We start from the raw sequence: 13,892 nt of genomic DNA on the forward strand, positions 1-13,892 counted from the left end.
CACGCCCCGGGACAGTGGTCAGACAGTAGCGGGTGGAGGCAGGTTCCTGCAGCTGGTGTGGGGTCAGTAAGTACGGCGTAGCAGTCAGCATTATGGTCCTCCCCTGGACCCTTCTCCTTGCTCCTTTTGAATTGCTGGGGGGGCTGAGCGAGACTTCTGTTGGCTTCACAAATCCACCAGCAAAACAGTGTCTTTTTTCCCTTCTTGCCCAGCCTGTAACTGTGACCCGGTGGGCTCAGTGCGCGATGACTGTGAGCAGATGACCGGACTGTGCTCCTGCAAGACTGGTATTACTGGCATGAAATGCAACCAGTGCCCCAACGGCAGCAAGCTGGGCATGACTGGCTGCGAGAAAGGTGAGGGAGGCACGTACCAGAGGGGTACTGCTGCAGGGCAACGCATAGACCCGTGAAAGAGATACCTCGCTCCCATCCCGAGTGCTTGCGCTTTGGGAGGAAGGTGCCCTGGCCTCCGCTCCTGGCTGGGTTCCTGTTACCTGGGCACCCGTGCACAGCACGAGGGGCTGTTTCTCCGTTTGGTGAAAGTCTGTCTTGTCCACTGGTCTGAACTGCTCTGGTGAGCCCCTGGGAGAGCTAAGACCCGCTGGGAGGAGAGAGGGATTTTGAGTTGGCGTAGCCTGTTTCTGTATGATTGGTACGTGCTTTGTTGGTCATCTCTCTCCCCTTCTCCCTACCCCAGACCCATCAGCCCCAAAATCCTGTGAGGAAATGAGCTGCGAGTTTGGAGCCTCGTGCGTGGAAGTCAACGGCTTTGCCCACTGCGAGTGCCCATCGCCGCTCTGCTCGGAGGCCAACATGACCAAGGTTTGCAGGGGAGGCAGCCATGGGGGGCTGAGCGGTGCACAGGGACGTGCGGCTAGCTCAGCTGCGTCGGGCTGGTGCAGGCAGCGCAGGAGTCTGCTGTCTCTCCCTGCCCCAAGAAGCAAGGTCGGTCACTGTCTTCGGTGCGTGGGGAAGGGTGATGTGCAAGTCGTAGATGTCTCCCAGCAGAGCTGGATGCTCTGTGGCCATCTGGCACCTCTGAGCTGCTCTGCTCCTGGGCTGCCGCAGTCCACCCTCGGGTCCCTCTGGGCAGAACGTAGCCTCTTTGCCTCGGAGGGACCCCTGCAAAGCCTCTGCCCCCAGCATTTAGAGACCGGTTTATTTTGCCCAGGGCTTGGAGGAGGACAGAGGTGCCGCTCATGTTTCCCCTCTGCCCCCCAGGTGTGTGGCTCTGATGGTGTCACGTATGGCGACCAGTGCCAGCTGAAGACCATCGCCTGCCGGCAGGGACAGGTCATCACAGTGAAGCACGTGGGGCAGTGCCACGGTGAGTGTCTGCGGCTCTCGGTGTTGGGGCAGTGTCAGCTCCCTGGCCTGACGCTGGACCCGGCTCTCGCCGCCTCCTTCTGCAGTTCCTTGCTGTGCCGTGACTCATCATGGCAGGTGCCTGAGGGTTTGCAACGTGCTTCCCGGTGTCACCGCCAGCCTTTCCCAGACGTGCCCCTCCTTACCTACCCTGTCCTGCTGCTCCTTTCAGAGTCCATCACTCACACCAGCCACACCTCACCACCCACACCGTTGCCCACGCTGCCCTTGGACAAGTTAATCCTTCCTCCACCACTGCGGCTCACCACCCGGGCTCCAGAACCCACCGAGCTGGCTACCAGCTCCCTGCTGTTGGAAGCCAGGCCTACTGAAAGAGGTCACCCTACAACGAGGCGCGTCACGACTGCCAGACCAGCCACTACACCATGGATGACCCACGGGGTGTATAAGACCACTGTCCGCCCTCTCTCCACCGCACCAGTGGTCCTGGCCACCACCCAGCCTGCCTACGCGGAATCAGGCAGCGCAGAAGGCAGTGGAGACCAAGAGATGGGCATCAGTGGAGACCAGGAATCTAGCGGGGCAGGCTCTGCCGGTGAGTGCGCGCATCTTAGGCTTGGCAGGTCGGTTGTGGGCTGAACCACCCCCCCATCTCTCGTGACGAAATGAAGCTGTGTCTCAGCCTCGTTCTCTGACGCAGAGGTGAGGTCTCACCTCCTGCTGGTGAATGCTCCTCTTACTGCCCTGCAGGGGAAGAGGAGGTGGAGGAAAGCCAGGTAACTTCCACCCCAGCCATCGAGAGGGCGACGTGTTACAACACCCCGCTGGGATGCTGCTCTGATGGCAAGACTGCGGCTGCTGATGCAGAAGGCAGCAACTGCCCGGGTGAGTTTGTCCTCAGGGCTGGGCTCTGGGCTCCCTTTCCGTGGTCAGGAGTCAGGCTGAGCTCTTGCAGGGTGCGGGACAGGGCGAGGTGCCACTGAGAGCTGCCCGGCGGGGAGAGCAGCATGGTGCTGTGCTTGCCCAGCTGGCAGCGAGCACGGTTCTTGCGTCCAGTCTGGGGGGCTGGCGTGTCCCTGGGGGGTGTTCCCGGGGACGTGTTGAGCCCTGGTAGCTGGCAGACGTTGCACCCACCTGCTGCAGCCCTGGTACTTGGGTGGGTGCTGCTGTTCACGTGGGGAGCCAGGGCACTCTGCAGGTTTCTTTGCTTAGGTGACCACTTTCTTTCCTCACTGCCACAGCCTTAAAACTTTGAGCAGCGTTTTGCCCAGGCTTCTGCAGAGCTCACGGCTGGCACTAGGGTGGGTGAGGGAAGTGCTTGGATTCCCATTGTATCTGTGTCGATGGCTGTAAAGGGAGCTGAGCTGGCCAGGACCTGCTCGGTGCCAGGACAGACGAGGAGAGCGGCTGTAGTCCCGGTGTCCCTGCTGGGGCTCCCTGGGGAGTCTGAGCCCTCTCGACTCACGCCGCGGTTCCCAGGGGTGTGCACTGCTCTCGTGACCTAGGTGGGATCCGTCTTGCCCACTCGCAGTCCCTTTCACACTGTCCATGCTGAGGAGATGCTGTGCGCCATCAGGGTATTGGTTGCCCTGTATGTACATCCTCATTACCCTAAAAATTGTTGCTCTGGGGCCGTCTCCCAGATGTTTCCTTGCTGCTCACTGAGGTCCTTCTTAACTGCCCTGCTCCTTGGGGGTTTCCAGCAGGACGTCCCCTTTTTCTCTGGACATGGCGTTCCCCTTTTAACCCACGAAAGGGCAGCTGCTGGGAACCTCCCATATGGTGGGGATCTTTCTGTAGCTGCCTCTGCACTCCCGCAGCTCCCCTGGAAGGGAACCACACCTGGGGTTCCTGTTGCGGTTTCAGTCTGGTTTTGCAAGGCTGGCCACAGCCTGTTAGCTGCCAGGGTCTCTGCTTCCCTCTCCCAGCACAGGTCTTCTCTTTGTGCAGAGCCCACATTTTGCCCTCCTCTGCCCCCTGTTTGCATGCACGTGTCTGATCCTGCCGTATTGACTATGTGCTGCTCTGGCTAACGTCTTTCTCTTGTTACTCAGCCGGTGCAGGGGGGCTGCTATCCGGGCCGGAGCTCAGAGGAAACCGTATGGTAAAAGCTGCCATCTCCAGCCTGGTCTTTGCCATCTGCTCCAGCACCCTCTGATACTAATCCTCCATGGCGCTCTCCCAGACCCATCCAGACTAACCCCGACACTGGCACTACCCGCACACTGCCATCACCCTTTCCCCCCCCAGGGACTCGAACGCTCCTTGCGGCTGTCAGCCACACGCCTGTCCCTGGCCCACAAGCCGACTAAAGGCATTTGTCTTGTTTACCCTCCCTCCCATAGCTACCAAAGTCTTCCAAGGAGTCCTCATCTTGGAGGAGGTGGAAGGCCAGGAGCTGTTCTACACACCTGAGATGGCTGACCCCAAGTCAGAGCTCTTTGGGGAGACGGCCAGGAGCATTGAGAGTGCGGTGAGTCCTTTGCACTTGATCTAGGGTCTGGCTAGGGCTCTTCTGGCCTCGGCAAAAGAAGAGAGGACCCTGCCCACCTCCGTCCCCACCGTGGTGGACAGATGACTAAACCCCAGGTGTTCGCTTCCAGAAACGCAGTCCTCCCCTTCTCAAGTGAGCAGGCGTTCCCCGAGCTGCTGCTAATAAGCAGGCTTGGCTGTTCAAGTCCTGGGTTCCCGCGGGGAGCCAGCCTGCGGCACGCTCGCGTCCGCTCGGCCTCCGAGGTGCCGGCGCCGTGCAGGAAGGCTGCCTGCCTGCTGCGCTTCGCTCCGGCCACCCCGCTGAAGCAGGGACCGAGCGCTGTCTGCTTGCTGAGCACCGCTCCCCGGGTGCGCGTTGCAGTACCCCGTGCCAGCGCCACGCTCTGTAGCTGCAGACGCTCCGTCGTCCGACCCTGGGAATCGCTTTGGGTTTCCTCCTGCTTTGCCTTCTCGTTCGCGATGGCTTCTGGGGAGGCGGTGGCCTGTCATTGCTGTCTGTCAAATGGGAGCACAGAGACCTATCTGCAAAATGTGTTGAGTGCCTTGGAGGAGCATTGCTCCCTGTTGGGGTTTGGTTTTTCCGAGATGGGCTTAACCTAGAAAAGTTGGGAGTGAACACGGCTTGTTGCCAGGGCCAGCGCTTTCATGGGGTGGGCACTTAAGAGTGCAAGGAGGCGATGTACCAGCTCTATCTGAGAGGTACCCTCTGTGAATCTGTCTGATCTCTTTTTAATCTACATGTGTTATTAGTCTCTACCACGTGCTGTGTCAGTGGGTTCCGTCCTTCATTATGTGCAGGGTCAAAAGTTCTCCTTTTTTTAGCTTGATTTTGGTGGTGGGACTGTTTAGACGAGAGGTTCTGCCTTAATGCCCTGGATTTCCCAAAGTGTCCTCACCTCCATGAAAAGCCCTTAGACAAAAACGTATCCAAAACCCTTTTGCCCCTCCAGTTCAGCTACACAACTTGGGAAGCTGCTTGTATAAATCCAGTCTCCCACCTTTAAGGAGAACCCCCCTGCATTGCCAGCTCTCGAGGTAGGCGGACTTTGCGTGGCAATGTGTACGTAGGGGTATGCCAAGAAAGCGCTGGGTGGGGTAGCAACATTATCCTGTAGCCTGCGGTGTGGCACAGCAAATACAAAGCATCTTTGCAAGGAGATTAACATATTTAGAGCTGGTTCCAAGCTGCGCTTGGAAGTTGGCAAGCCCTCGGCGCGCTCATATAAGCAGATGTGTGCCTGGCATATGGACCATATGGTTCGTGCAGTTCTGTATCACAATAGCAATATTTCCCAACGCAACAGTGGCTTCTATCTGAGGATGCAAACATGCACACAAAAGCTTCGTTCACTGGTTCATCCGTTCTCCCCCACGAGAAGGCCAGAGACTTTGCTGGCTTCCGTTTTCCCGGGCTGGGGGACATGAAGGCGTAGCGCAGGCCCCCCGTCTCAGAGGACATCTGTGGCCGGGCTGAGAGCTCCTGCCGCCGCCCTGTGCTGCAGAGACCTGTTGTCCCTGTGCAACCTACCTGCAGCTGCCCACGGATGCGATGTGCTCCTTTACCCCTCTGAGACCGCTATGCCCAAATTTATAGGGGGCGACGATACCCTGGCACCATTAGTCAGTTAATTACTTCCTCCTGTCTTTGCCGGGAAGCTGAGGGAAGGGAGCGGTGGCCTCTACCTGTGACAACTACTGGTGCAGCCCGAGGCCGGACAGCTATAAGGGGCGTTAGCGCCCTGATTTGCCGTAAGCCTTGGACTGTCACCGTCTCCTTCGTGTGACTTCAGACAAATCCTGCGACGTCTGAGCGCCAGGCGTTAAAAGGCAGTCAGGTACTTAAAGATGCAGAATGGTGCCTTATGGGATTTTCCAAAGCGCCTAAGCAGGTTTACACAGCTTTAGAAGAGATCAGTAAGACTTAGATGCCACACAACAGAAAATCCCTGTATGAACAGCAAGGTGTCTCAGGTCTGGCTCTGTTCCGCTCTTCTCCGTGGGTGCAATGGGGATAGCTCGCTTTCCCACACTACGTCTGGATCCTGTTCTTGCCTTTGACCGCAGGCCATAAAAAATAGGGACCATGTGAAATGATCACCCTCCACAAAGGAGCCTTGTTCTCTGCATGTGTCAGTGGGATGTCTTGCAAAGGTTTGGGTGCAAACCCCTGTGGGGTGAAACCAAGGAGACTCGCTGAGTGAGACTCAAGATCTTTTACTGAAAGGACCTGTGCCCTAGGATCTCCCCATTAATCAGTCTTTCTTTCCTCCTTCGCCTCTGACCAACTAGCTGGATGAGCTTTTCCGCAATTCTGACGTTAAGAAGGATTTCAAGAGCATCCGCGTCCGAGACCTGGGGCAGAGCAGCGCTGTCCGTGTCATTGTGGAGTCCCACTTTGACCCAGGTAAGAGCCTTCCCGGTGCTGATTCACAGCGGCATCCCCATCTGCCTGAGGAGGGAGCAGGCATTCCTGGTGGGGCTGCTGGCCTGAGAACACGCATGCAGCAAGGAGAATGAAAGAACCTCATTAAAATCTGCCGGGGACGTGTTTTCTGCCCAGCAAAATCAACAGATGCTCTGAGAAGAGCTGGGAGGAGGTGCACCCGAAGGTGGTGCCTGGAAGGCTGGAAGCATGTTCCTAGGGAAAGGAATGATTCAGATGCATCGTGGGGAGGTCGTGAGAGGGAAATTGCTAGGTGGTCCTGCATCTTCACTCTTGTCTTTCTCCTTTCTCCTCTTGGCTACGATCAGCCACTTCCTACACGGCAGCTGATGTTCAAGGGGCCCTGCTGAAGCAGATCAAAGCTTCCAAGAAGAAGACCATCCTGGTGAAGAAGCCCCAGCAGGAACATGTCAAATTCATGGACTTTGGTGAGTCCCCTCAGTCTGTGGTCAGTCCCTCTCTCTTGGTTTAGGCTTTCAAATGGGCAGGCTGGCTCTTCTGGCCTTGCCAGGGCCTTTCATCTGTAGCAGTAACCCATCAAATGCTTCTCCAGACAGTGCCCTCCAGAGCCAGGGCTCAGAGGTTGGTCCATGTGCCCAGACTTGTTCTCAGCTCAGGAAGGCCATAAGGGGGGGGGAAATTGCTCCCCTCTTCCACAGCACGTGGCAAGCGGCAGTGCCGCACCGTGGCGATGTGACAGTGCCCACAGTCCTGGAAAGTGAACCCTCCCTGGTACTCCTGACGGGGCGGCCAGCCTCGCCCACGGGATCTCATGCTGATAAACCCTAAACACCAATTTCCCAGGAAAAAAAAAAAAAAAAAGCAGGTCTGCCTGGGAGCACGGCTGTCCCTGCACCAGGGTGGGAGGACAGGCAGCGCTGCGGTGCTGTGGAGGAGGACCCTGTGCAGGCAGCTGCCAGACTCGTAAGCCAGGCTGTGCAGCGGGAGCTCTGGGACCTGGAGAGCGGAGGGGAGAGGGCTCTTGGGCTTTCAGGTGCACGGGCTTTCGTCACCCCGAAAGCCCGAGCGGCTTTCCCCGCCCCCAGAGAGGGTTGCAAAGCACCGGCCTCCACCCACGTTTTGCTGTGTTTCAGACTGGATCCCCAGGCTCTTCACCACCACTGTGACCACAACCACTGCCACCACCATGGCACCCGCCACCACCCGGAGGTACACCACGGCCGCCGCTGCCACCACAGCACACGTCCTGCGCCCAGACGCCGCGGGCCGACCCGGCGCCAAGACGGCAGGAGCTGTGAGCACCAAGAGACCCACCTCCACCCTCCCTGCCACCACCCGGCGGAAGCCCACGCGCCAGCCCCCCACCACGAAGAAACCCTCGCGGCCCTGCGACTCTCACCCCTGCCTGCACGGCGGCACCTGCGAGGATGACGGGAAGGAGTTCACCTGCAGCTGCCCGGCAGGCAAAGGAGGAGCCGTCTGCGAGAAACGTATGTGCCTCTGACCTGTCGTGGCCGTGGCACTGCTGGGTGCCGGTAGCGGAGCTCACAGCTGTAGGAGGGTGAGGGCCAAAAGCAGGGACAGCACAGTCAGGGGAACCACATCTCTTGGAGCTTTGAGTTCCACCTAGAGGCTCCAGCTGAGGAATCTGGGAGGACGCAACTGGGAAAGCGTTGCTCTGCAGTTGCCCCTGCTAGGCACAACCAGGGCTTCACGCAGCGTGGTCCTTGCTGCGCCCATCCGTGCTCCAGCAGGCTGCGCTGACTGCGTGGTGATGGAGAGACGTGAGGGCACGCGCGAACCCGGCCCCGCAACTTGCGCTGGCGCCGCACGCGTACCAGGCAGGAGGTACCGCAGGGGTCAGTGTAAGCGGCTTTCCTAGCTCTGCCAAGAGCAGGTTGTACATGCACCGTGCATCGTGAGAGGCAAGCACGGCAAGGCTGCGGGGTAAGAAGGTGCCAGGAGCGATTTATTCCTGGCTGCACTTCTGATATACCGGTGCCCCGAAGCACGGGGATCCTGAGCTTCTGCTTTTTTATCTCGGCTGGTGGCATTGTCGCTCGTAGCTCCTGCAGCTACTGACTGCTAGTTAGAGTCTAGCCGAGAGACAGGTACTAACTGTCCTCTCGAACACCAGGAGATGTGTGCCGATAATTCAGGCTCTGTTCCCCGGCGCTCAGAGCTGCTTAGCAAACAGCTGCAGACTGGCAGCGTGCTTAACCAGAGCTGCCGTTATTTACTGCGAGCTCCCGCTGGCAATTTGGTGTCATGCCGAAGGCTCTGGGTGGTTGCGAGTGCTTATTCCTGAAAAGCTTTGTCCCTAAAGCTATAAGCTGGAGCACTCAGAGCTGCTACTGGATGTGGGTGTCCAGCCCTGTTAATTTGAATAGGGATTGGACTTCCAGATCCCTTGGAAAATCTCAGCTGCGATAAATAAAAGCCTAGGGTGATGAATGTAAATCCGTCGTGTGGGATTCTGGGAGGACAGATAAAAATTATCTAGGGAGCAGGGAAGCTGAGTTACGAGGAACTGTGTGTGCAGCAGAGCTCAGCTGAGGGCACAGGGGATGTGATAGCTGGGCATGGAAAGGACCAACAGTGAAGGACACCACTGCAGCTCAGTACTGGGGGAGCAATAGCACCGATGTCTAAAGCCTGGGAGCAATCGGGGGGGGCGTGCCATCACAAGAGGAGTCAGTTACTGACAGTACAAGTGTCTGGGAAGCGGTGACAGGGGATAACTGCACAGGAGCATGGGTCCAGAGGACACAGTGAGCTTCTTTCTGCCATTTCAAGAGCTCTCTCCGCTTGTAGAGGTAGGAAAGCGTTCACAGGCTCATGTCAGGCTTTTCTCTGCTCCCTGTCCTCCTGTTCCCTCCTCTATTTCACCCCCTTTTCTTTTCTCTACCCCCACCCCCCGACTCTTGCAGCTATCAGGTACTTCATCCCCAGCTTTGGTGGCAAGTCCTACCTGGCCTTCAAGATGATGAAGGCCTACCACACGGTGCGCATCGCCATGGAGTTCAGGACTGTGGAGCTCAGCGGGTTGCTGCTCTACAACGGGCAGAACCGTGGCAAAGACTTCATTTCCCTGGCGCTGGTTGGCGGCTTTGTGGAGCTCAGGTGGGTGCCCTTGCCCGCAGCCCTCTGTGTGGAGGAAGCGGAGCAACCGCTCTTGCCAGAATGGTCCTTGCAGAGCAGCGGGAGGATGCTGGGCTCAAACTTGCAGGCTAAGAAACAGTAGCATCACATGAACGAGAGGAGGAGGAGCGTTTTTTCCAATGCAATAGCAATACTAAGGGGACTCGTTCCCTGTGGCACCTTTCAACGAAGTTAATTCACTTATTTTAGGTTGAATTTTGAAAAGCTAAAGGGTGTGGGAGGTTGATCTTTTTTGAGCAAGTGAGAGGTCTTTTTTCGGTGCTGTTCTTGTACTGCAAAAAGAAATGCAGGGGAAAAGAGAAAGGGAGAAAAGCCCCAGAAATCTGAGCTGAAATTATTTTTCCAGTTCCAAAAAGCAAAGGCACAGATTTGGAACGAGGTGGGGTAGAGGGCAGACCTCAGATGAGTTCTTAGGCATTCAGACCCGATGCTCAGCAAGGGACGGCTGTGTGCTCCGAGTGCAGCCTGGTCCAGAGCTGGGGAGGGATGGGGGGATTCCCCAGTGCTCCCACCTTCTCCCTGGGACGCAGCAGCCCCTGTGCCATGGCATGGATGTCACCTTTCTGCAGGGTGGCACAGGCACAGGACTCCCTCTCTTCTGCTCCAGGTTTAACACCGGCTCCGGCACGGGCATCATCACCAGCAAGGTCCGTGTTGAGCCTGGCAAGTGGCACCAGTTAGTGGTGAACCGCAACCGCCGCAGCGGCATGCTGTCTGTCGACGGGGAGCCCCACGTCAGCGGGGAGAGCCCGACGGGCACCGACGGGCTCAACCTCGACACAGACCTGTTCATCGGGGGAGCGCCGGAGGACCAAATGGCTGTGTGAGTGAGGGCGCTGGACCGCTGCCGTGGGTGTCGCAGCATCTGCTGCGGGCAGAGCGTCCGTGGTGGCTGCAGCCCTCTGCCTGCTAGCAGGCTTCAGGCGGTGGCTTGGGGAAGCGTTGTGGAGTGGAGCTTCTCTGGGCCAGGGGGGGGCCTCTTAATGCCCTGCTGGGGAGCACAGCCTGACCCAGATGCTTGGAGAACCTCTGCATTTTTGTCCTCGGGGACAAAACCCCCGCCCACTTTGTCCTCTGTCCCCTCAGGGTGGCAGATCGTACTGCGGCTACAACCGGCCTGAAGGGCTGCATCCGCCTCCTGGACGTGAACAACCAGATGTACGACCTGCGGGAGAAAGGCAGTGATGTGCTGTATGGCAGCGGGGTGGGCGAGTGCGGCAACGACCCCTGTCACCCCAACCCCTGCCACCATGGTGGCATCTGCCATGTCAAGGAGGCAGAGATGTTCCACTGCGAGTGTCTCTACACCTACACCGGTACGGGGCTGCCGACAGAGCGTTGCTGGGGCTCCCGGTCCCGCTGGCTGGCCCTGAGGGATCCCGGAGCCTCGGGCTCACCTTGTGAGCTACCGTGGGGGGGTGTGGTGCGGGAGCGTCAGCGGTGGGATGGAGGGAGAAGTCGCATCCAGTGAAGACCATAAATTTAGAATGTAGACCAACTAATAAGTGCATAAGACGATGGCCAGGATCTGTCTGTCCTCACGCACAAAACCATTTCCCATTGCATTTTAGGGGCATAGTCTGGCACGCGTATCATCTGCCATTTGCGAGGTCCGCTGCAGGGGCTTCTTGGGTTGCAGGAATTCAACCTGAGACTGGAGAAAAAGGCTGGCAGGGCATCAGGAGACATCAGAGGCAATTGTCTCTGGCCAGATCGTGCCTGATGACTGTTGGCTTGAGATGCTGATGTGACGGGCTCCCTTTTCTGCCGCAGGTCCGACGTGTGCCGACGAGAGGAATCCCTGCGACCCTACGCCCTGCCACATCTCTGCCACCTGCCTGGTGCTGCCAGAGGGAGGTGCCTTGTGCGCCTGTCCCATGGGCCGGGAAGGAGACTTCTGCGAGCTAGGTGGGACGGGAGCTGGCAGAGGAGCGGGGCTGGGGAAGGGGGTGGAACTGAAGGTGCTGATTTCCCCAGCCTGGGTGGCCAGGAGGCTTTGCCTGCTGTGGCTTTGGGGCGCTGGCTGAAGCTGCTCTGCCTCCTCTTCCTCACCATTCCCTCGTTTGTGCCCAGTGACGGAGCAGGACCACACCATGCCCTTCCTTCCGGAGTTCAATGGCTTCTCCTACCTGGAGCTGAACGGGCTGCAGACCTTCGTTCCTGACCTGCAGTAAGTGCCAGGGGATGGGAGAGTGGCAGGCGGGCACATCGCCTCTGTGGCTGATTTGGGGCAGAGCGCTCCCGCTCTGAGCATCGCCTGTGACACGCTGGCTCTCCCTGGAGGTATTCCCTGTCGACAGGTTGTGGAGGTTTTGTCCAGAGGGACTGGCATCACCAGAATCCCCGCAGCCAGACTGAGCCAGCGCCGCGCCCCGGGTGCTTGGCGTCGCAGTGGGCTGGGTAAATAGGCACTGCGGAGTGGCATCCCGAGCGTGGCAGATGTATCCCTTACCTAGCAAGGGTGCCTTACAGGGGTGGCATCTCTGCCATATCTGTAGTCCCAGGCAGGCAGAGGTTCTCCCAGGGCTCAGCACACGGGGCCGGAGGAACAGAGCACGTGGGCAGCTGGATTTGGAGCGTATTCGTAATCCTTCTCTCCTCAGGGACAAAATGTCCATGGAAGTTGTGTTCCTGGCCAAGAACCCCAGCGGCATGATCTTCTACAACGGGCAGAAGACAGATGGCAAAGGAGACTTTGTCTCACTGGCCTTACACGATGGCTACCTGGAGTACAGATACGACCTGGGCAAAGGGGCGGCTGTGCTGAGGTAGGGTGGGCTGCAGGCTGGGGAGCTGCTCCTCGGGGGGGTGACAGGAGAGGGACAGTGGTGGCTTTCAGCATCTAGCACTGGCTTTGAGCTCCCCTCCCCAGAAAACCAGGAGGAAGCCGGGGAGAGGGAGCAGGCTTCACAGCAGCCTCAGCTGTTTGCCGTAATGGCTCTTGGTTGGCTGTCCCCGTGGGGGACACCCTCTTTCCCAGGCTAACGCCGGGCTGTCCGCGTGGCTGCGAGCTGGGGCAGCCCTAGCTGGTCAAGCAGTGGTGGCCTGGGCTGCCTGAGCTGGTCAGGGGAGGTTTCCAGCACTGTGCTTGCAGGTGGTGATGGCAGAGCTCTCACCCAGGTGCCTTCTCCTCCCTTCTCACCACCAGGAGCAAGGAGCCAGTTCCCCTCAACACCTGGATAAGTGTCTTGTTGGAAAGGAACGGACGCAAAGGGGTAATGAGGATCAACAACGGCGAGAGGGTGATGGGAGAGTCACCGGTAAGTTATGGGCCAGGGAGAGCTCTCTGGGCTTCCAGCCCTGCTCCTCTTATGTGTGAAATGAGCCGAGAAGTTCCCAGGTTCATGGGCTTTTTGATCCCTGTGGGTACATGGCTTTAAGAGTGGAGGAGGAGTGGGCAAGCCCTGAGGAGAACAGGATGCCGCAGGGCAGAGCTTGCCTGCCCCTCTTGGCTGCTCTGCAGCCTGGCCCGGGTGCTGTAGGACAGGAACTGCACACCTCTTCCAGCTCTTCCTCCCTCCTCGTCCCCCACCGCAGAGCTGCAGCCCCTTTGCCAGCCACACGCGTGTCCTGATTCTTGGCTCCTTGGTTTCGGGGACGTGTTTTCCTGAGCCTCCCTCGCACACGTGCACGCACCCCGCCCCTTTTTTGCAGGTCCTCGAGCATCCCTGTACGCAGGTACGCAAGGGTGGGTTCCAGCCTGCGCCCATGGTGCTGGGCTCCAGAGCCCTCCGCGGTGCTGGCTGCGCAGGGAGCTCGGCCGGGAGGAAGTCACAGAGTAGTAAAAGCCCCGTTGCGCTGTTGCTGCTCGCTCCGTTCGTGCCTTCTCTGCTCGGTTCCCAAGCTGGCAGCTGACCTCTCTGACTTCTCCCGTGTCCTGTCCCCTCTGCGCTTCTGGCTCTGCACAACCGGCGGTTCCCCAGGGTTTCACGGCAGGGCCGCTGGCCTTCCTTTCATCTGCCTTTCCAGCAGGGAAGCTGATAATGCAGGAAAAGCCCCAACTGCTGCTGAACTCGTCATTAAGCTCCATGTAGAAGTGCAGCATCAAGATTATGCAGCATTCCTGCATAAGAAGGGATTTCTTCCTTCCCTCGCTCTCATCTTTTCCAGCTTCTCTCCAAGCGAAGGTTGCCCCTGGTTGGCAGCGGCCCCTCCTGTTGCCTTCTGCAGCTCCCCTTCCCCTGCCCTGGCCATCCCAGGCACCGGTTGCAGTGATGGTCTTGCAGCCCTGCATGTTATGATGTTACCCACTGATCTCCCTTTTCTCTCTTTCTCTCTCTCTCTCTCCCTTTGATTTTCATTTGTATTTTTCCTTCCCCTGCTGTCTGGATCCCAGAAATCCCGTAAGGTAAAGATAAGTATGACCCACTGCACCTCCATCTCATCTGCCATTGGCGCATTGTTCTTTTTCGTTTTCCATTCAGATCTCAGTGTTTCACCCACTCCCCATCTGACCAAGCAGCTTTAGGATCTCTGTAGATTAGAGACACTTGTTTCCTCTTCCG

The 13,892-nt window shown here is 58.3% G+C and overlaps 1 protein-coding gene across 7 annotated transcripts in view; it reads left to right on the top strand.

The window, feature by feature from the left end:
• The window catches only part of AGRN (agrin), a 124,694-nt gene that overhangs the window by 98,255 nt on the left and 12,547 nt on the right, over window positions 1–13,892 (top strand). For 5 of the 7 annotated variants that reach the window (XM_054849806.1, XM_054849811.1, XM_054849808.1 and 2 more), the window contains 17 exons: window positions 213–356; window positions 700–824; window positions 1,224–1,329; window positions 1,540–1,923; window positions 2,079–2,213; window positions 3,674–3,801; window positions 6,111–6,225; window positions 6,573–6,692; window positions 7,359–7,715; window positions 9,156–9,348; window positions 9,995–10,210; window positions 10,474–10,703; window positions 11,161–11,295; window positions 11,461–11,557; window positions 11,991–12,155; window positions 12,536–12,647; window positions 13,724–13,735. In XM_054849806.1, coding sequence (XP_054705781.1) covers window positions 213–356; window positions 700–824; window positions 1,224–1,329; window positions 1,540–1,923; window positions 2,079–2,213; window positions 3,674–3,801; window positions 6,111–6,225; window positions 6,573–6,692; window positions 7,359–7,715; window positions 9,156–9,348; window positions 9,995–10,210; window positions 10,474–10,703; window positions 11,161–11,295; window positions 11,461–11,557; window positions 11,991–12,155; window positions 12,536–12,647; window positions 13,724–13,735 — 2,774 coding nt within the window. The remainder of the gene's footprint in view (window positions 1–212; window positions 357–699; window positions 825–1,223; window positions 1,330–1,539; window positions 1,924–2,078; window positions 2,214–3,673; window positions 3,802–6,110; window positions 6,226–6,572; window positions 6,693–7,358; window positions 7,716–9,155; window positions 9,349–9,994; window positions 10,211–10,473; window positions 10,704–11,160; window positions 11,296–11,460; window positions 11,558–11,990; window positions 12,156–12,535; window positions 12,648–13,723; window positions 13,736–13,892) is intronic. The other 2 variants (XM_054849807.1, XM_054849810.1) reach the window with 1 other exon arrangement.

The sequence above is a fragment of the Grus americana genome, chromosome 21 (assembly GCF_028858705.1).
Source record: "Grus americana isolate bGruAme1 chromosome 21, bGruAme1.mat, whole genome shotgun sequence".
In the NCBI taxonomy this organism is placed as follows: domain Eukaryota; kingdom Metazoa; phylum Chordata; class Aves; order Gruiformes; family Gruidae; genus Grus; species Grus americana.